Genomic DNA, 23,819 nt, shown 5'->3' with positions numbered 1-23,819 from the left:
AATTAAGACTTAAGTTAATAATCTATTATGTATTTAATTCTATTACATAAAACTAGAGATATATTACCCCTATATATTCTTACTTGTAAGATCCTTTTAACCAAATTATATCTTAAAAAAAATTAATATATTCCAGAACATTAAACTTGTTAATAATTTAAATTAATTTTTAAAATTTCCCTTAACATCTTTTAAATTAACTTTATATCTTTCTTTTTAATTATTTCTGTGAGACCCCCCGTACGGACTTCCTTTCTTCCCCAACTCTCTTACTCTCTAACTCTCATTTTCTCCTTACTCCCTCTTGTACCTTGGGTCTCATTCTTCACTCTCTTCATTTTGCTGATTCAAGGTGGTAGTGCGGAGTAGCTGTGGTTTCCTAGCTGAGTTACGGAATCTTCTTTTCTCCTCCTTTGGATTTCAAGTTCTTCTTCAACCCTCTTCTCCATTTTCTTCATCCTGAAGCTCAGAATCTTCTACCGAGGTAAGGGAAGCTAGTTATTTTGGCTGTTTTTGACATGGAATGAGTCTTCGATACTCCTATGCTGTTTGTTAATGGATGATTTCTGGCTGAGATGGATTAAAATTGAATTTTTGGGGTTTTCGGAACTTTGAAGGAATTTTGGGGTTTTGATGATTTGTGTTTGCATGTTGAAAATGAGCTGTTTTTATTGATATTTGATGAGAATGGGAACTTTTGGTTGGATTGCATGTGAATTTGCTGTTAAGTTTTGCAGGATTTGGAAAATTTTTGAACTTGGGGAGAGTTGTTGCTGAGTTCGCGCTGGGCGCTGTTCATCGCGCCGGGCGCGTGACCACCAAGGGACTCTGTTTAGGCAAGCCCGCCGGGCGCAAAGCTGTATGCGCCGGGCGAGCTTGCAAATGGGAGTCTCTGGTTGGCCCGCGCCGGGCGTGACTTGGGCTGCGCCGGGCGCGATATCAATGGTGACATGTCTTAGGTACTCTGGTGCCGCGCTAGGCGCGCGTTTGGACTTGCTGGGCGCGGAGGCTCCTTGGGAGTCTCTGCCAAGAGAGCGCTGGGCGCAATGCGAATTGCGCCGGGTGCGAGACCTTGGTAGGTCTCTGCCTTCCCCACGCTGGGCGCGAGTTAGGCCACGTTGAGCGCACGAGACTCCTTAGAGTCTCTGCCTGGTAGGCGCTGGGCGCAATTGGAATTATGCCAGGCGCGTGAGAGCCTTGGACCCTCGGGTTGAGTCTCGCCGGGCGCGAGTACTCTTACGCTGGGCGCGCTGGCCCCTGGTGCTCTCGGGTTGAGCCGCGCTGGGCGCGACCTCGAGTGCGCTGGGCGCGCAAGGAGATATTGACATATATGCTGTTGGATGTTGAATTGCGCTGAGATTGTTAATCAATGTTGTTGTATGATGAACTAAGTTATATTTGATGTATACGCCATGCTGACTAGGTGATAAAGCTGAGATAATAATGTTTAGCTGTATTAGAGGTATATAGTTGAGCTGGAATCAATGAATTAAAATGTTAAATTATAGTATAGTGGAACTATAGAATGTTGGGCTGAGTCGGGAGAAATAAGTGTGTTGAATTGCTGTGCTGTGCTGTGTTGTGCTGTGCTGTGTTGTGCTGTGCTGAGTTGGGTGAGATTATAGCCGCTAAGTCGGTGCTGATATTAGCCACATATGTGGTGTTGTTATAGCCGCTAAGTCGGTGCTGTTGTTGCCGCTTTGCGGTGCCGTTATAGCCACTTAAGTGGTGCTGTTATTGCTGCCAAGCAGTGCTGATATTGCCGCATTGCGGTGCTGATACTGTTGAGTGGTATAAGCTGTAGCTGTTGTTTATCATATCGCCATATATTTATATGTTGATTTTTAATTACACTAGCTTACCCTTTGTTGTTTCCATGATGTTTGAACTGCAATGATCATACTATGTATGAGAGCAGAGCAGGGATAGGTGGATGTCTAGTGGTGAGTCTTTACTGGACCGGTGGAGCTGATATCTTTTGTGATTATTTTGTTGTTGAGCTACTTGGGATAGTAGCTTTTAATTGTAATTTTTATACACTTTAACTCTGTTCAGACTGGATCATGTATATGTATATTCTAGACTCTATATGTATACAGTTGTTTTTTTCTGTGCGGTGTTTCTAATGTGTTGTACCGTGTGTAGTGATCAGCCGGGTCGTTACAATTTCTCACTCAATTAATAAAAAATTGGAGATTGTCTTTCCATAGTTTACTTGAATTTCGTTTTTCTAATGCTATAATCGATGAAACTGCTTTATTTGATGAATCTCCATTAATATTCATTAATTACACAGTGGATTAATTATAATTTTTTTTAAGCATGGTATAGAGTAGTCACCAGCACAGGGATATATTTTTTTTCTTCTTATTATTATTTTTGGGGTGCTTTTCTGAACCAGTGAATCCCCTCTTTTGTTAATAATATTCTATATGTTATATGAAAGTTATTGGTCATAACACGATCCATTGAGGCCTTTTGAACCGTTTGTAAGGTATGATGATGTGGGTGACGACGACCCTTGAGGACATCAGGATCTAGTTCCGGTGAGTCGTCCGTTAGGACTCCAATTTAATAAGTTTTGGTCCAATTATTTGGACAGAGTGTTCATGCAAAAAATAAAAACATCAAATCCATAATGTTTCTACGATGCAGAAATGGAATATTCGTACATACATGTTACCTTGGGTTAGTTCTAATTTCAAACCCGAGCCAGCTCGCTTCAGATATCCTCACCTTCCGATTTTATATAATCCATATAATTGTCATAAAATATTGCAATGAAGACAACATTTTAACTTAATTATGACATGATTCACGTTTATGGTCAAATCTGCATCTAATTGTAATCATTTTTGTTTTCGAATGACGACAGAGACTTGCAACAATATATGTAAGTATGTAACCCCTACCACTGGAGAAAAGGACATCCATTATATATAGTTTTCGGTCATATCATATACATGATTGAACATAAGACCTAATAAATAAAAATCCATTTTTTATAACACAATAGCAGAAACATTTATGCTTCGCCAACTGAAAGATCACTTCATCATAATGAGCATGATCGAGAACACCTCTCCTTCGCATTCATAGGGTCATTGATATATATATATATATATATATATATATATAATCATTTATTAGATTGTTATGATTTCGTTATTAAAAATGCGTTTCGATAATTTTAAGAAAAAAGATGTTTATAAATTTCTATGGACTTAAATTGACTTTAATTCATAAGTGACTATTTTTACATACTAAAATAACATTTTAGTCAAAGTTAAGAAGAGTAAAGTTATCTTTTTTAATATCAATGTTTTGATTTTAAATCTAAATCTAGTAACATCATTAAACTCATGGTATTTGAAGTCTTATTTATCTTGACATTTATTGATTTATCACGGTTTTGATTTTAAAAATATATTTTGATAGAGTATTTATAAATTATATTGACTTTAACTCAAGTGAGTAAGATTTTAATTTTTTTTTTTGATAGAATAGAACAAGTATTGGAAGCTGGATTTGCAAGCTTTGTTAGGTACCACCATATATAAAAATAAATTAAAATTGAGGGGATGGATAAATGTGAGTTTGTATCTTCTCTACTTCTTTGTCTCTATTTTTTGTCCATTTCTATAATTTAAAAAAAAAATATCATTAAATGTTAATAAAAAATAATTAATATTTAATATTATTTACATACTCAAAATTAAAAAAATGGAGAGAAATAAAGAGAAATACATGTAACTGTTACTGTTTAATGAGGAAAAGCTACGCTGCAACTGACACAAGTAGCTGATGCGGGTGATGGTGATGGCTGTCTAATGTTTTTGGTTCATTAATTCCTTGCTATGTAAACAAAGAATGACTACCTTAATTCCATATGTTTCTAATTTGTTGCACATTTCTTTCTTTCTCTTAATATAAATACAATATTTTGGTTATCTGTTGAACCATTGTGATCTATCCCACTCTAAAAGTAACTAAACATGATCAATTACATTATAATTAATTGTTTGCTAGTATGATTTCACAGATACTTGACCGAGTAAGTACATCTGGTTTACATGATATATTTTAGGGTCTTACCTCAACTAATAATTAATGTAATTTAAATTTAAATTTGTGACTACATATTATACGCTTGTCTGCTGCTGACCAACAGATTAGTAAGAATTTTTAAATAATCTATTCTTTTTAAGAGTATTTTTTTTACCAAAAAAATATTTTGTATATAAATAGTTTCAAATTATTAAAATTAAGATCAGAATAAATGAATGTTACATGTAATAATAAATCCGAAATAAGAATAAATATATTTTTTTTGTTATGCTATAACTTATTTTAATTTTGCTAATTCTGGAAAAGAAGTTATCAAAAAGGCATCGCTTGAACTATCACAAGTAAAATTAAATAAGAATTTGCTTGAAGTGGATTATCTAGCGACTTGAAACAGAAGAATTAACGTTGAAGATATGGACAAGACAACCTATACATTCCAATGATTTTCCCAAAGCACCATAGAGATGACTTAAAGTTAGGAACCCGATTTTCTACTAAATCACACAAAACTTGCAATTAGCATTAAAGTTGACAGTGAGTCTATCTATCCATGGGAATAGTTATTCTTTCATTTCGGATAATTTTATTTATAAATAATTATAGAAAATGATTTTTTAAATATAAATTTAGATTAACGTTTTAGACAAGTAAAAATCATATAATTTCTACAAAAAAGTTGATTTTAATTAATTTATATGTACACTAGTTTTAACACATAAAGTTTTTTTTTTTTGTTTTCTTATAATTACTTATGAAATGGACTATAACCACAAATATATATATTTTTTATACATATCGAAACACAGCTCTTGACTTGATATAATAAAATCAATTCATTGTATTTTTTTTAGCAAAAGAAATTCTTACAGGTCCAAATTCATAAATTTAAATTGATGTTTATGTGTTTGGAAAAATGTTCAATGCTGGGAGTAGTAGAAGCCCGTGCAGCTCATGCATCTGTGTTTTGTTCATTGTACTGTATTAATTAATAAAAATGTTCCTACATTTTAATATTGTAATGTTATACGTAATCTAAGTGATAACTACACATTTAAAACAATTTTCATCAACATTCAAATGCTATTATACATTTATATAATAACCACTAAACTATAAACTTAATTTTAGCTAAAAATAATGCAAAATCTATCACTTTCATAAAAGTAATTTAAAAATTGAAATTGCATGCTATTATACTTTTTTATCAATCAAAATTACAATGCTGATATTAGGTTTCAAACATAAAGTTTTGTGATATTACTCTAATCCCACCACTATTAGATCCTGTTTAAGAACTGTTTAAATTTTTTCAAAATAATGTCTGTAACATGCAAAATTACTTTTAAGAGAAACAAGAGTTTTAAATCTTGTGATGTTTGAAATTAATAAAGCCCGTGATCCATAAATTGTTAATTTTCAACATAAACTTGTTTAAAATTAATTAGTTTTATAGTATTGTTTCAAAATTAGTAGTATCCGAATTTAAAAATGATAATATATGCATTCAAATATCATCTAATTATAAACAAACATATATAATAAGTTTATTAAATTTTATAATAATTATCTTAAAAGTGATATCAAAGATAATTTTTGATTAATTAATAAAATAATACTTTTTAAATTTTTTTTATCATATATTTATTAAACTCAAAATTTAAACATACTTAGTTTTATGAATAATAGCTTTTTAACATCCGTAAATTTTATTTTCCAAAAAAAAAAAAAAACATAACACGAGTAAAAAAATCTAACAATTGAAAACAATTTATTTATTTATTCTATGTAAATTCTTTGCAGGAAATAAAAAAGAAAATGGTGTAGGTGTCTATCGTGATGAACCGACACAGACTTTACAGCACAGGTTAGTTAAAACGTCCAAACATTCATTCCCCTTCCATGCTCCTTCCTTCTCCCCTAAAATTAAAAAATTAATAATTCCGCGAACACTAACAGCGAACGAACAGGGACCATTCCGTCATTTACATCCAAGGGCATATCCGTCCTAAATAAAAGCAAAAATTTAAATTACGAAAATGTCATCTCCACCGTCAAAGCATTCGATCGAACGGCCCAGCGCCTTCCCAGGACAAAGCGAGGGATGACCCATCAACACTCCTGACTCTCACTATAAAAGACTCGCTCACTCACTTCCCTTCTCCCAAACTATCTCTCTGTGTCAATCGGCACTACTACATCGCAGGTAAGTAAGTAGCTCTTGTTGTCTCTGTTGAGTTCAGATCTGCAATTAATTAGGGTTAGTGATTAACGAGTGTTTGAATCGCAGGGGAAAATGAGAGAGATCCTTCACGTTCAGGGAGGGCAATGCGGGAACCAGATCGGTTCGAAGTTCTGGGAAGTGGTGTGCGACGAGCACGGCATAGATCCAACGGGGAAGTACATTGGACACTCAGATCTGCAACTGGAGCGCGTGAACGTGTACTACAACGAGGCGTCGTGCGGGAGGTTTGTCCCACGCGCCGTCCTGATGGACCTGGAGCCGGGGACGATGGACAGCGTGAGGACGGGGCCGTACGGGCAGATCTTCCGGCCGGACAACTTCGTGTTCGGGCAGTCGGGGGCGGGGAACAACTGGGCGAAGGGGCACTACACGGAGGGGGCGGAGCTGATCGACTCGGTCCTGGACGTGGTGCGGAAGGAGGCGGAGAACTGCGACTGCCTCCAGGGCTTCCAGGTGTGCCACTCGCTCGGCGGCGGGACCGGTTCCGGAATGGGGACGCTCTTGATTTCCAAGATCAGGGAGGAGTACCCCGATAGGATGATGCTCACTTTCTCCGTTTTCCCCTCGCCTAAGGTCTCCGACACTGTCGTTGAGCCCTATAACGCTACTCTTTCTGTTCATCAGTTGGTGGAGAACGCTGACGAGTGCATGGTGCTTGACAATGAGGCGCTCTACGACATCTGTTTCAGGACTCTCAAGTTGACCACTCCCAGCTGTCAGTTCCCAATCTCATTCTTACTATTATTCATTTCATCTTTTCAATTTACTTTTAGTTTAAATCAATCTCAGATCTATGATCCATTCTGAATTTATGATCAAATTTTCAATGTCCAACTAATTGTATCATTTTACTCTAATTATAAGTAACAAATTAGACTAATATTAGCCTTTCAAGTTAGTCAAGATTAAATTTGTTTTATATCCTTAATTTATTATTAATTCTATTTTTTTATATTTATTTTTAATTAACATTAAATATAACATCATTAATTAAATAAATTAATTAAATTATTTTTATTGGTCTTGATGGGTTGTTCTATTTTGCATATAATTAAAATTTGAGATTGTTTAGTTCAATTCATTGAGTAGTGTGTATTAATCATTGGAAAACTAGTTGAATTTGTTGAGTAGTGTGAAATTTAGCTAGTTGGTTGTGTAGTGTGCGTAAATCATTGTAATCTCTTAAAATGTTCCCACCGTTAAAAAAAAGGGTTTTTATATTGTGTGAATTGTGATTGATTGTTTTGTTGCAGTTGGTGACTTGAACCATTTGATCTCTGCGACCATGAGTGGTGTTACATGCTGTCTTCGTTTCCCGGGTCAACTCAACTCTGACTTGAGGAAATTGGCTGTGAATCTCATCCCTTTCCCACGTCTGCACTTCTTCATGGTTGGGTTTGCGCCTCTGACCTCTCGGGGCTCTCAGCAATACCGTGCATTGACAGTGCCGGAACTGACTCAGCAAATGTGGGACGCAAAGAACATGATGTGCGCTGCAGATCCCAGACACGGGCGTTATCTCACGGCGTCAGCAATGTTCAGGGGGAAGATGAGCACCAAGGAGGTGGATGAGCAGATGATAAACGTGCAGAACAAGAACTCTTCTTATTTTGTTGAGTGGATCCCCAACAATGTCAAGTCCAGCGTGTGTGACATTGCTCCTCGAGGGCTGTCCATGGCGTCCACGTTCATTGGGAACTCGACCTCGATTCAGGAGATGTTCAGGAGGGTGAGCGAGCAGTTCACGGCCATGTTTAGGAGGAAGGCTTTCTTGCATTGGTACACTGGGGAGGGCATGGACGAGATGGAGTTCACGGAGGCAGAGAGCAACATGAATGATCTTGTTTCTGAGTACCAGCAGTACCAGGACGCCACTGCTGAAGATGACGGAGAGTACGAGGATGAGGAGGAAGATGATGTTGAAGGGGATCATATGTGAAGGGGCTCAATGTCAACATGCTTGTCTCTTGCATATGCTATGTCATGCGTAAGTGTGTTTGCTCCGCTCTGCGATTTGATGATTGTAATTAGTGTATGTACGGTTTGCGGGATGATACTGTGATGAGCCTGGTTATGGTTAATGGTAGTGTGAGTGGAGGTTGGAGGGACATGTGATGCGGCACCTATATGTTTGTTCTTATATTGGCTTGCTTTTACTTTTTGTTCCATCTGGTATACTGGATCATGTTTCCTTAATATTTTGTTATTCTTATGCATGGCTTTTGTCTACATTGGATTCTTGAGATGTCTATTTTTTGGAAAAGCGTTGCCTCGGCTTTTTGGCTCAACATCCTTGCGCTGTCGATTTTATTTGGTAATGTCTAGTTTATTAGATCGAATAAAATTATGCTGAGTCATAATTTTGGTGACAATTCAGCGAACATAGCTGACTCAAATTAGAAAAATTGGAGGATTGACCCCCTTCTCTACTTCTATGCATAACAGAGCAACAGACAGTTCAATTAGTAAAGATTTTGAGTGCAAAATTTTAAAATACAAAAAGAAACTTGGGTGAGAAAGGTTTTGCAATGCGTCTAATATCTGTCCAAATTGCAGGACAATCCGAAATTTGTGGTTCTTATCTTACATGCTTTCAATTTGTTTGATAGAATTACATTTTGCCTTTGTTGTGAAATTCCTCGCAAAGGGTGACATGAGCAAGTTGGCGAGTCTTCAAGTTTTGTAGTAATTTTTGGAGTTTTCTGATGTTGACTAATCACCAGGAAAGTTACAAAGGAGTAAATTTAAGTAGTTTGAGTTTAGTAGAAAGGAAAGAAATAAGTAAAAAATAAAATGGAAAGAAATAGATGAGAGAGAAATAAGTGAGTGAAAATAAATAAGAAATAGAGTAAGAATTTAGTGATTTGATTGAAGAGAAATAGGTGAGAAATAGGATATATACAAAAAAGAGAAGAGAGGAAAAAATATAAGATTCATCACCTTTTAATTTCTCACCTCTTTATTTCTTATCAACCAAACTTCTTAACTTCTTTCCACTATCATATTTTCACTCTCTTTCCTATTTCTTACTTATTTCATCTCAACCAAACCAAGAAAAGAAACATGAAAGACAAATCCAAGAAAAGGAAATTCAGAATAATACCATCCCAGGAGGGAAGAATTACAACTAAAATATGAAAGACAAATAAATGCATAACTGAAATCAAATACAAATCTTAATGTATAATGGATCATACTTTCTGTGTTCTCTGAAGCAAACGCATCTTTACTTAAAGGAGGGATTTGCTTTGCAGATTGGGAAATGGGGAGGCTAACTTTTGGTTTGATCCTTGGTTTAATAAACTTGATCTTGCATGTGAAGTTCCTTTTATGCAAATACATGATGTTCGTATTAAGGTGCAGGATGTTTGGAAGGATGGCACTTGGGATGTCAGTGAGCTTGTTACTCTTCTTTCGGCCGAGGTAATCCATAAGCTTCATCAGTTAGACGTTTGTCTATCCCCAAGGCTCACAATGTTATAGCGTGGAGTGGAAGCCCTTTTGGAATCTACTCGGTTGCTTCTACCTACTAGTGACTTGTTGGCATATATTTTGTTTTTTTAAAAACAACCGTTTTTGCTAGGATAAATGGAAGCAACGTGTTTTCCATTTTCACGTATGAACTCCTGATTTTTCTCCTCTATTAAGTAGTTAACATATTCTGAATGTGGTCCATTATTGATGTTGATTCAACCCATTATCAAATAATTTGCGGATATGGTACCATAATTCTTGCATATTCTCCAACGTTCAAAGAGACTCTGATAGATTAGAGTTCTATAAATTGGACGCAGATCTCTGTTTTGGGTCACTGAGTCTACTTTCCTTTTTAGCACACAACACTATCGTGTATTGAGAACAAGGGTTCGGAAACTAGAAGCAAATAACAATGGCCAGAGGTTAGTTCTTTAATTTCTGTAATTTTTTAAAAATGATCTGAACATGTTTATTTTAATTGTTTGCCATGTTTAGATCTTTATAACCTTATTTTTACATGGCTAACTTCTGAAGTGGGTGGTGCCCAATCATGGTCTTGAAAGTGGAATTGGTAACTGGCATTGGGGGAGAATATTTTGTTCTTCTTATGGTAGTTGTGTAAACATGTCTTGCCCACCCGAGTCTTCATGTATCAGTGACATGTGGGTGGGGGATCTTTGTGCTCGAGATGTGGCCATGAGAATGAGGATGTTTTGCACCTCCTGTTTCGATGTGGTCGTACACCGCTGGTGTGGAGGATGTTGGGCTGGAGAAACATGGAGCTCCTTTAGCCACATGTTAGTTGGAATAGCTGGTTGCATGACTGTTTAAAAAAAAAGGGAGTGTTACCTTTCATTGCTTGCTGGTTCTTATGGAAGGCCTGAAACCTGCTTATAATTTAAAATCAAAATAATGTACCTTGACAAATTGTCCAGTAGGCCTGCTATTTTACAGGCTTACGAGAGTAGCAGATCTTCACGTTAGTGTTTAAAAGAGGTTTGGGCACGTTGTGAGCTTGTAGTTGGTGAACATGTCTCTCTACATGTGAATGGTAGTTACTTGGGACAACTTGACCTGTTGGCTTCAGTGGGTTCATTAGGAATTCGGTTAGTACTTGGATTAAGGGGTTTTATGGTGATATAGGTATTGTAGATAATACAATGGCAGAGTTAGCTGAAATATTATTTGGCTCACCCCTTGTTTGACATCTTGGTTGTATGGATGTTTTGTGTCTCTCTTATGGTTTATTATTAGTGCAACCCCCTATGATCATAGATATTGTTTTAATGCTCTTGTTCATCATATCTAGGAGCTACTTTTATGCATAACAGAGCAACAAACAATTCAATTAGTATTTTAAGTGCAAAATATTAAAATACAAAAAGAAACAACTCTTGAGTGAGAAAAGTTTTACAACGTGTCTAATATCTATCCAAATTGTAATAGTATGACCTTTACAAGTTGGTGAGTCTTTAGGTTTTGTAGTAATTTGTGGAGTTTTCCAATGCTGACTAATCACTATAAGAGCTACAAAGGAGTAAATTGGACTACAAGAAAAGAAACGAAATGAATGGTAAATGCAAGAAAATGAAATTTAGAATCATATCATCCCAAAAGATAAGAATTACAACTAAAACATGAAAGACAAATAAATACATAACTAAAATCAAATACAAATCTCACTTATGAATTTAAAAAGTAACAGTAAGTAAATGAAATAAACAAGAACAAACTATTAATTTAACCCATAAGTATTATTTTTCTTTCCTATTTAATTCATGTTTTAATTTTTAGAGTAATAAAATAATATAGATAATTTTTCAAGTATCAATAGTCCTTGAATCGGTATATTTCACCAATATTCAGGAATCAATTTGATAGATTACTTATAATTTTGATGGATTTCTCGCTACTTGAAAGACTACTTATAATTTCTAATATTTAAAAGAGTTTTTTTGGGACAATAATTAAAAGATTAGCTATATAATTTTCAAGAGAATAATACTTCGAAGCAAACCCTACGGCTAGACATTAAATAATTTATAGTATAAATTAGCAGTCCTCATTATTTTTTTTTAAGTATTTTTAAGCTAATATTTCTCTTAAATAAAATGAGTACTTCATTTTTCGCAATAGTGTTGATCTTAGTTAAGATTAAGAGAAATCTCCTACAATAATATGTTGAGGTTAAATTAATTTTTCAACATTTCAATTTTCAAAATTTTCAAAACCATATTCATTCCTTTTTATTTGGAAATTTCTTTTACTTAATTCTACAAAGTATCTGGATATAATTAAATAACAATAAATAAAATATGGCAAAATAAATGAAGAAAAATGATGAAGTTGTAGGACATATAAACAAAAAAGAATTGTATGTTGATACTACAAAAATTGTAGTATTATCTATTGCAATAATTTGATATTAAGTATCTACTTTAATAATTCTCCAAGTTTTCTAAACTTATGAAAATAGAGAGAAAAGGGGGAAAAAAATTAATCGACCCAAAAAATTCTCCCTTTGGGTCCAAAGTAGTAGAGCTTGACATGTGCAGCACATTGTATAGAATGAATTGGGCCATAGTCTCCAAGATGGACTATTGTCTTTGTCACACTATATTTTTTTAAAATCCTTTTCTAATCATGGGAAGTGAACTATTTATTTTATTGACAACCTCGATAAACTTTTGGGGTAGAGATATATTTCAAAATCAAATTGATATCGGTTAATATAAGTGGTAATAATTTATATTTTTTTAATTAAATTATTTAAAATTAAAATTTTAATTTTAAATATGAAATAAATTATGTTGACAAAGAAATAATCAAATTATTTTTGATAGTTAATATTTCATATATATATATATATATATATATATATATATATATATATATATATATATATATTTTACATATTTGAAATGACCCCTATTCAGGTGTGATATTAATTAGAACAATTTTTAGTTGATATTTTATACTCCCATTCCTAGGAGGAACACAGAATTTCCAATATTTATAATTGAGTTATGCGGCATGTATAAATTACCTACCCTTTTATTGTCCCGTCATTAACCAACTACCATTATATCATTATTATTGGTGGCTACCCTACCATTGATCAGCATGTCATATTCTAGTCACTCTTTTCTACCATTGTTGGAATTGGAGCTAACTCTATAGGTTTGGTTTAACATGCTACTCGTTTAACTCGTGATTTAAATAGTTATATAAGTAAGATGTTAGTTCCCTTTTAAATATACATTTATTCAATTTAGTTCTATCCATTGGTTAAGGGTATCAAATGCGGATTAGACCAGTTCAATTTTGTGGGTTAACTCAATTCAATTCATTTAAATGGGTGTGGTTATGGATGGTTTAATGGATCATTTGTTCCGTATTCTTTTTTGCAAATTTTCATTAGGTTTTTGGAATAATAAAAAAAAATTATAATCGGGTCTTTCATTTTCTTAACTTTATTTTTATAATTTAGCTTTTGAAATTAATAGTCTGTGTATAATTGATAGAATAAATTTCACATCTTCATATTTAAACACTTATGTTACCATTTCATTTCATTTAATATCCATGTGTGTTATGTTTTAGTTTCCACTTATAAATTTTTTCATAATATTTCTAATTATAAAAATTATGGAATATTACAGAATTTTGGGAGATAAGAATTAAAACATAATACATGTAGATGATGATGTCAAATAATTATCTAATGTGACTGTTAATGCATGATAATATAAAAAAATATTTTGTAAAATTTTACAAATTGTACTCCTGACACTAAAATTAAAAAAATTTATAAAAAGATGAAAAATCTAATTATAATTCTTTTTATTTAAGGACCTTATTATTTATTATTATTTGTATATATTTACAAATCAAATAATGTATTAAACTATTATAAATTAAGTTAAATGAAGTCGGTTAATCATTACTTTTTTATCCATAAAAATCATTACAAATGATCACAAAATTTAAACTTAGGACTTTGTTCTTTCTATCTTAATTTCTTACCATTAGACCATTCATAATGATTCAAGGATTAATGTGAATACCCAACTCAAAACCAACATTTTAAACTTAAGCATAATAAAAGAGTCAATATTTATTTAACATGATCATTATAAACTACTTTTACATATACATCTAATAGAAATTTATCGCATCATATATATATATATATATATATATATATATATATATATATAATAATAATAATAATAATAATAATAATAATAATAATGAAATGACATGATAAAATAATAAATATTAAATATTTAGATAAAAAAATTTAAAGGCTTGAATATATTTTTTTTGTCTCTCAAATATTGTAATTGTATTATTTTAGTTTCTAAAATTTTAATTAGACAATTTTAGTCTCTCAAATATTATAGTCGCATGGTTTTGATCCCTCATTAAAAATCTAATAGCTTTTGTTAAAAAAATTAATTAGTATATTTCTAATTAATTTTTTTTATTATATATATTTTATCTAATATATTTATATTTTTTGTAAAAGTATATAAATATATACTAATTTATATTTATAAAATTTGATTCTTGACCAAAACAATCTTTGACCAAACTTTATTTATCTCCGGATTGAGTAAGATTATTCTAGAAATCTTAGGACACTGATGTGGAATAAAAAAATATTTATGAAATTATTAATTTATTTAGAAATATGCTAAATTGATAAAATTTATCAATAATAGTATTATAATAATAATAGTATATATAAATTATTTATTCAATAATATATATAAAAATAAGAAAGCAGTTAAACCTAAATAAAACTCATTTAACATTACAATAACATGAGAAGAGTGAGAATAAATTTTATGATTCAATCGCTTCAACTGACTACTTTATGATGTAATTATTAATGATTAAAAGATTTTATTCTTAGTATCCAAATTTCCAGTTATACACATAGTGATGACCCAAAGTACACAAAAGACGCCAACAATTCCTTGTAATTGAAAGGATGATAGTGATGACTAGTATAGTTTTAGGTTTCTAGTTATTGTAGAACTTTGAGATAGTCCCTTGAATGAAGGTTTCTACAAAAGGCTTTGATGTAGTAGTTGCACCACATTCTGCTCGGCTTGAGCATAACATTAACACTAATTATGGCAATAATCTTGCAACAACAATAGCATTATATAAATAATATTTGGTTTATATAATTCCACCGATGAGATTTATACCATACTTGTTTAGTAATATATCTTTGCTTTACGTTTATATTTAATACACTTCACAATACATGAATTTCATTAATGAGATTTATTTCTAATTTAATGTGGATTAAACCATTGAACTAGTTTTTTTTTTCTATTTTATTATTTTATTTGTTATTTTTACCGATTTAAAGATGTATCCAAATTTTAAAACACTTTTACATACTATTTTTGTATATATATTTTTAAAATAGTTGTTTAAGAGTGTTAGATATATAAATTGATTAAAAATTAAGTGAGATCAATGTAAGGTTATAATGGATAAAATAATAATTAATATAATCTTAAATTTTAAAAATAATATATAAATAAAAACAAAATTTTATTAAAAAGTAAAAAATTGATAATTAAAAACAAATGGAGGAAGTATTCCATTTGTTTCCAATAATTGTTTAAGATTATTTTATACACACTAATAAACATACCAAAATTTTATATATTTTCATAAGCCATTTTAATGTTTCTTATCCTACTTTCTTTCAATTTTATTTCATAATAAATATATATTAGTTGTCTACCTATAAGTTAATTAAATGTTAGGTAAAATATGTCATGATTCATTCTGATCCCTACACTATACTACACAACAACTAAGTTAATATCATATACTAGAATAAGTATAACATCACATACAATAATCCTGCACATGTAAATATATATACAACTATGTTGTCAGTCAAACAACTATCACTATCTATACAAAATCCACCACCAATAGATGGTTAACAGAACATCCAACTCCAACACCACTATGTGGCCTCCACTATGACACTCCATCTCTATCCTTGTTTTGCTCTCATATCACATATGATCATTGCGGTGCAAACCGCAAGAGTAAGTTAGGAAAAAGAAACAACACACATATATATATATATATATACACACACACACATGAGAACATCACATTATCATCTCATCTTTGTCAACACAACAACGAATAACATGATAATATACAACACAAATCCACATAATCCAACTCTAATTCAACACAATAACACATTTCATCATAATTCAACACAACATATGAACAACACACTCAACACAACACATGATATGCTCAACACAACACATCATATGCTCAACACAACAATTATATGCATTGTCACGCATTTCAACTAGGAGATCTTCTACAACAAAGGGTGAGTAATTTAAATGCCTTGATCCTATCAAATCGGCAACACAGGGTGATCTTTTTGAGCTTGTTAGATCAACAACAAATTGGATAAAAATCCACAACATAGCAACTCAGTTTCTCGGATGGCGTCACTTAAACAAGGAAGTATAATACTAATGTTAGGATAGAACCGCTGGGTATGGGCCTACCACAATATTAACTAGCTTAACTAAGCCTTTTATGGGATTAGCCCAGCAACTATCCTCTAAATACTACAACCTTCCAATATTCGGTTAGGAACTAAGTTCCCGACTTCGTATTTTACTCGGTTGGTTACTTGTAATCAATATAGCTCGACCTGACCCTTATACTATGGTCGCTTCATACATATGTACCTCGACTTTGCCCACACACGGTACCGACAAAGTCCTAAAGGAGAAACAACACAACATCTATTTCAAGGGTCAAATTCCCAAGAAGGATTTTCAACAAATTAGACTCTTAGAGTATTACAACACACTATCCATACAATGGGATGGACGACTTTCGAAAATATCTCCTCTAGTTTTAAGTGGTAAACACAACAACTCATTATAATTTTAAACATAATAACTCAATTAACACAACTTTTCAACTCATATCACCATCATCACACCTCATTTACAACATTATGATCAATATGCATCTCAACAACACATCAACATTATCCATATAGAATCCTAACATAGCTACACAACTTCACAACATACTACTCGAATCAACTTTCAACTAGCAACTCACAACTCACAACCTAATTACCAACATACAACTTGTCAACATTCAATACATAAAAATTCTTATCATTCAACAACGTCCCTACAACTTATTCATCATCTTTTAACCATAAACAACTCAAACAACAAGCTTTCAACATATAACTCATTCATCAAGCAAGAAACCAACTCAATTTGAAAAGAAATTTATTTGACTAAGTCCCCACACTCAACATAGAACTCATACTCAACTCAGCCTTCTAGAGGCACATCTCAACTCTCACACTCAGCCTTAGCCTTTTAGAGTCACATCTCAGCTCTCATGCTCAACATGAAGCTCACACTCAACCTAAAACTCACGCTTAGCCTCAGATTTCCAATAGCACTTCCAAATTTTCAAGCTAAGCGTCCCAAACCCTGAAACTCATACATGCAGATGAATAACCCAATCTCTAAATCCTCTCAACCTATGCGATAATCAAAGCATGCAACCCCAAAATCTTCCAACTCTAACAACATACAACTCAAAAATCTCAAGAAAAACAACATGCATCAACCACAACTCAAAGAAATCATCACATTTTAACCTCACATCAAGAACAACAAAATCCCCAATTTTCAACATGAAACTCCTTTGAATTTTTTCCCACAGCTGCAAATTTCATGATTCTATCAACATTAAACCTTTGATTCATTCAATAGCCCAACATTTCAATCAAAATCCAAAGATTCCAGCTTTCTTTACCTTGGAACGGAGTGAAACCGAAGAACTTCAAGCTACTTTGAGGTAGAAGAAGAAGAACAGGCTTTGCATGAATTCAACAGCTTGATTCGTGGTTTTCACTACCTGAATCACATAACACCAGTTAGAAGAAAATTGGGAAGAAGAAGAGAAGAAGATTGAGGGAAAAAGAGTTCACGGACCAGAGACTTTCTCTCTAGAATCCTCTCTATAGAAAGTTGATGGAAAGAGTTTATGAGACTTTACTCAAAACAAAAATCTTATATATTCTCCCCTTCAAGGTCAAACTGGGTGTTTGCCCAGAGAACCCTCTCTCAATACCACTAAAGCTATAGAAGGATCCTCATACACATGAGCCTCTCAACACAGACATTTCAACTCAAGAGGATATACAACTAGGAGTATTACAACTCTACCAAAACTTACATTGTTACAAAATATAAGGGTATAATTGATAATAAAAAATAATTATTGTTGTTTTAAATTTTAAAAATGATAAATATATATAAATAAAAATTTATAATGTTAATAATTAAGAAAAAAACTAAAAGAGTACTTTTCAATTATACTTAAAAAGTAAATAACGTTAATTACTATTTGTCCAATTAATAAAAAGAGATAAGTACCAGATAATACTTTTTTCTTCTTATAAAACAACTACCTTTTTTAAATTATAACATGAATATTATATATATATATATATAGTTGTTTTTTTAAATTTTTATTTAATGTTAACCTAGTTTAAAATTAATATATACTAAATTTATTTAATAAAGATAATAAAATATTTAGTAAATTAATAAAATTTATTATTAATATATTTCTCCAATAATATAAGCTTAATATCATTTTTTCCTTTTATTTCCCTTTTAATTATGTTTTATCATTTTTTAATACATTATTAATTTTATATTATAAAATTCACTATTAATTATTGTATGAAAAATGTATTAAATAATAAATATACTAATATTATATTTTGTTTTATATTGTATAATTATATTTGATGGAGAAAAATAACATATTAAAAAATATTTATTAGATAAAAACAAAGTAAATACTCGGCTTTTTTTATTTATTTATAAAGATCATATATATATATATATATATATATATATATATATATATATATATATATATATATATATATATATATATATACGTAAGGTAATAATGCTTGATTGAGGTAAAATCACCATGGTTGGTAAGATAAATAAAATAAGTAACACAATATTAGTGTGATTATTATTTTTTATAGCATTAAAATAATTAATATAACTAAAGTAATGTATTAAAAAATAGAGAAATTTGAGTTGAAAATAAAATAAAATATGAAAGAGGTTGTATGTTTATATTTATTAAAACTATATTAAATAATAAATTATATAACTAATAATTTACTAGAAATTATTATTTTTAAATAAATTTATTATTTATTGGCTTTTTTGTAACTAATTATTTAGTGATTTTTTCAAAGAATTAGTTATTGATTTTAAACTATATTCAACTTTAATTTTTTTTAAAATAATTAACAATGTTATATACTATATAATTTTGAAATCATAATTTAAAAAAGTAAATGACCGAGTAATTTAAATAGTGAAATTCTTATTAAAGTTCATGAGTTCTAGTACTCTGTGAAGCCATTTATCCTAAATACATCTTTGGGAGGATATACTAATATATATATTATGATAAATATATAATTATTAAAAAATATTTAACTTATATTTTTGAATGTGTTTGAGATCAGCTCCTTCTATTTCAGTTTTTATATTTGATAAATCACCTTCAATTAGGTAAATGGTGAAAATAATTTAACAACAAGATGGAAATTGCTTAATTATATATTAATTTAAAATTAACACACATTCTATATTGTTAATGATGTAAAATTAACACACATTCTTTAAGCGACTACTATCTACTAGTTGCATAAGGACAACACAACAAAATAAAATAGTCATTTCCAACATGGTTACTCCTCAAGCAAGTTTTTCAACCTAATCATGCCCTATTCTTATAATAATATGACCATCAAAGTCTAACAACAAGAAAAAGTAAGGGTAAGCTTGTAAATAAGAAAATAGCATAATATAGGAGTAATAGACTAGCTTCACAAACAACTTCATCAACATAATACAACAACAATTCAAAGTCGAGTTTAGCAACACAAATCAACACAACAACATCACTACTTCACAACTCAACAACTTTTCAACTTACAACATACTTGTACAACTCATCATCATATCAACTTAACATATGAATAACGTAACTCATCAACACAACATAAGCGTTGTCACATATTTCAACTAAGAGATCTCATACCAAATATGTGAACAATCTACTTAGCTTGACCCTATCGAATCAACTTACCAACATGATCTTTTTGGTTTGTTAGATCAACAACAAATTTGTATATTGATTCACAATACAACATGATTTTTTGAATTTCACCACTTAAACTAGAAAAGTTTAGTATCTCTATTAGGAATAGAACAACTTGGGTGTAGGTTTATTATGATATTAGTATTCCTCAACTAAACCTATATGGAATTAACTCACTACCCTTTATATGTTGCGCACCTTTTCAGTAGTCAATTAAGATTTTACCCTTTAACCTCATACCTCACTCTATTTGGTCACTTCTAAACTAGCATAGCTCGATTTGACTCACATACGATATCTATTAAGAACTTATAAGAGAAGACTTAACACTCCATTTCAAGAGGCAACAATACTCAAGAAGGGTTTTTCAACAATTGGACTCTCAGAGTATCGCAACACATATATCCACACAATGTGATATTTTAACTTTTAAAACAACACCTTTCCTCTAGTCTTCAGTTCACAACACAATTTAACATCATGCATCATGCATTTTATCAACATAATTCAACACTACAACATGTCTCATGCATATCACAACACAATACTACACAATAACATACATCTCTTGCATTCATAACACAAGACAATACGTAAGAAGATATTACTCGTATTCATTCAATATACTTATGTTCGGTGTGATCAAACTCACACTTGGTGTCCACGCTTGATGCCACTTATCTTATGTCTAGTATGAGTGAGGCAAAGAGCTTTTGAATCACTCATGCTTTATGCCAATCCTCTTGCCCTTGACGAAAATGAGACAAAGAGTCTCTAAGTGATCCATGCTTGATGTCACTCATCCTATGCCCGACATTAGTGAGGCAAAGAGCCTTTGACTTACTCACATTTGGCACCATTCATCTCACATTTGGTGCCAATGAGGTAGAAAGCTTCTGACTCACTCATGTCCAACACTAATCATCTCATGCCTAGTGAAAATGAGACAGAGAGCCTCTGGCTCACTTACGCCTAATGCCATGAAACTACACCTAGCACAAAAACGGTTTCTACACTTAGCAGAATCGCAATTTGGTTTTCCTCAAGTCTCCAATTCAATATGCAACATCAAAATCAGCATATAAGCATTCTAAACAACTCAAATTTCAAGAAAATCACCACATGCAACCATAAAAGATCTAGGATCATCAAATTTTCTATCTTAGGCAAGAGACTCTTAAAACAAACACCAAGGTTTTTCTTCTTCAAATCAACATTAATACCATCCAAATCATGAATCAATACAACAAAATTAATTCACACATCATAGAAGATTTATCTACAAGCTTCTCTTACCTCAATTCTCCAAGAGAATAGGAAGAAAAATGATGAACAATGAAGAACACAACTCTTAAGCTCTCACCACACGTCAACCATGGACCTCAAATTCTCATCTCTCCAAGCTTCGAACCACAACTCAACTCCTACAATCTGAGCTCCGAGGAAGAATTAGATTGATTTTGTGAAGTCAGAAGGAAAAATGGTCTCTTTATGCTCTATAACCTATCTCTCTAAAATCTCTCCATAATTCTTAAGAAATTAATTTATGAAGTTAAAACTTTAAGAAAATCTTTTTTTTTTTCATATTTGGTCAACTTTGATCTCAGCTCAAAATAACTTTCTAATAACTAAACTCATAAGAATTTCTTAATCCTTAGAGTCATAAACATTAAAATAACTTATCAACATAAACTATTTACTTAATAAATTAAAATAAACAATAATACAAACCACAATATTAGAGCGACAAAATTAACTTATGAAATTTAGGTCTTAAGAAAATCATATGCCTTATCCCCAAATTTAGTCAACTTTGACATTAACTCAAAACAACCCTCAAACAACTAAATTTATAAGGATTCTTTCATCCCTAGAGTTTTAAAGTATTAAAACAACACATCAACAAATATTTTTTTAAACCCTAAAATTTTAAATAAACAATCAATCACAACATAGTATTACTTTTATGATTTTAAAAAAATAATATTCATATATTAAATAATTTGTATTATGTATTTAAGAATTACAATTTATCGTTTGTTTAAATTTATTATTAAAAAAATTCCATTGAACGAAGTTCTGGATCCATCTTTAGAGGAATACAAATTAAAAAGTAAAAAATAAAAATTAAATAATTTATTTGCTTGGTTAGTTTGATAGAAAGTGAAAAAAAAATATTAAAAGAACACTAATTATATCTCTATATAAAAATAATTAAAAAATTAAAATAGTATTCTAAAAATAACTTTTATTATACTATAAAATTATAAATGCAATATATGTTACTATGTTTTTAAAAGATGTAGATATAAGTTATAATAACGCAATATTAAATTTTATTTAAAATTAATATTAAAATTATATGTAACTATATATCAAATAAATCTGTAATTATATATATTATATCTATGATAATACTTTTTATAGTTACTTTATATAACATTTTTTATAATTAGTGGTTAATATTATCATTATATTTTTGTTAATATATTTTATTTATTTATTTTTTAATAAAATTTTCTTAAAAATATTCTTTATATAGTAGGTCCCAAAAGTAATAATAAATTTTATTTTATTTAGTATTTTTTTATTCATTAAAATGAAACTTAGCGTAAAAAAATAAGAATTCATGTACTATTATCAACCAATCAAGTTAGGGCCCTTTAATGAATTGTTTTAAATACTTTTTTTTTTTGGTAATTAAAAGTTGTTAATAAATTATTATTAAATTTATTAATTAGGAAGTCAGTACCCCTGGACATGGTGATGTGGTTTGTCCCTTAAGCCCCCACTAATGTTAATGTCTCAAATTGTTCTGTCTTTTCAGCAGACTTAGAGGAGTGAGTGCTTCCTTTCTCAGGCCCACATGCAACCCACCAAATAAGATGTTGGATTTGTTTGCCTCATTAATAATGTTTCTAGTTTGCTTTACTTCTCTACTTCTCTTGAGTGCGTGTTTGCTTTAGCTTTTAGACGTGAAAATTCATGTTTGTAAGAAGTAAAAAATTGTAGCTTTTACGTAAATTAGCTTGTAAACATGGAAAGAGAGTGAAAAATCACGTTTCTAAATCTAAAGCAAACACGCACTTAGTCTTTCTCCCCTTCTAATTTTTTTTTCTTAAATATATTTTTATTCTTTTAAATTTATATTAAATTTATTTTTAATTCTTAAATTTAAATTATTTTTTTAAATATCTTTAATCTAAAAAAAATTATCTTAGTCCTTGAAGCCTTGAAGTTACCAACAATATAACTAGTAACAATAAATTAAAGCAATGCAATATCAATTAAATTTAATATGATATTGAAAAATACTAATAGGTAAATTTTGTGTGATAATATTTAATAGATTTGTTAACAACATTTGAATAAAGAGACTAAAATATTTTTTTTTAAATTACAGAAATTAAAAAAAATAATTTTAAGTTTAAAAAATAAAAATAAATTTATCATATTTAAAAGATTAAAAATATATTTAAGTTATTTTTTTTAATAAATTATGTTTTTTCCGCCGTTGGCCTAAGCGTGGATAAGATAAATATCATGAATATGTGCGTGATCATATGTTTTTGTTTTTCCAATTTTCGCAATAGCCTTAGCATGGATAAGATAAAAAAGTTGTGTATATAAGGCCAATTGGACGGATGCAAGTGGAAATTTTTTTTATTTTAATTACTAAATAAGAAGAGGTGATTTTAAGACACTAATACATTAAGAGTGAAAAAATAGGGATAGACGAAAGAAGTAAGAAAAGTAAAGGAAATTAGAGTGATGGATA

At 30.8% G+C, this 23,819-nt stretch overlaps 1 protein-coding gene across 2 annotated transcripts; it reads left to right on the top strand.

The window, feature by feature from the left end:
* The first annotated feature begins 6,113 nt into the window (after positions 1-6,113).
* Positions 6,114-8,539, top strand: LOC109817729 (tubulin beta-5 chain). Of its 2 annotated transcripts, none has more exons than XM_020383061.3 (3): positions 6,114-6,271; positions 6,356-7,025; positions 7,564-8,539. In XM_020383061.3, exons 2-3 carry the CDS (start codon positions 6,362-6,364, stop codon positions 8,247-8,249), a joined length of 1,350 nt encoding a protein of 449 aa, XP_020238650.1. In that variant the 5' UTR covers positions 6,114-6,271; positions 6,356-6,361; the 3' UTR covers positions 8,250-8,539. The 2 variants fall into 2 exon arrangements, with proteins under 2 accessions (XP_020238650.1, XP_020238651.1); XM_020383062.3 differs by having other exon boundaries at positions 6,128-6,275.
* The last annotated feature ends 15,280 nt before the right edge of the window (positions 8,540-23,819 follow it).

This window comes from Cajanus cajan, chromosome 4 (genome assembly GCF_000230855.2).
Source record: "Cajanus cajan strain Asha chromosome 4, NIPB_CcT2T_4, whole genome shotgun sequence".
NCBI classification, from domain to species: Eukaryota; Viridiplantae; Streptophyta; class Magnoliopsida; order Fabales; family Fabaceae; genus Cajanus; species Cajanus cajan.
This window is presented reverse-complemented; position numbering and strand designations above follow the sequence as displayed.

What these genes read in the sequence shown, in the direction of transcription:
- LOC109817729 (XM_020383061.3), top strand. Translation starts at nt 6,362, where the DNA reads ATGAGAGAGATCCTTCACGTTCAGGGAGGGCAATGCGGGAACCAGATC. An exon ending in CAAGTTGACCACTCCCAGCT is followed by an intron (nt 7,026 to 7,563) that starts GTCAGTTCCCAA and finishes GTTTTGTTGCAG; the next exon opens with TTGGTGACTTGAACCATTTG.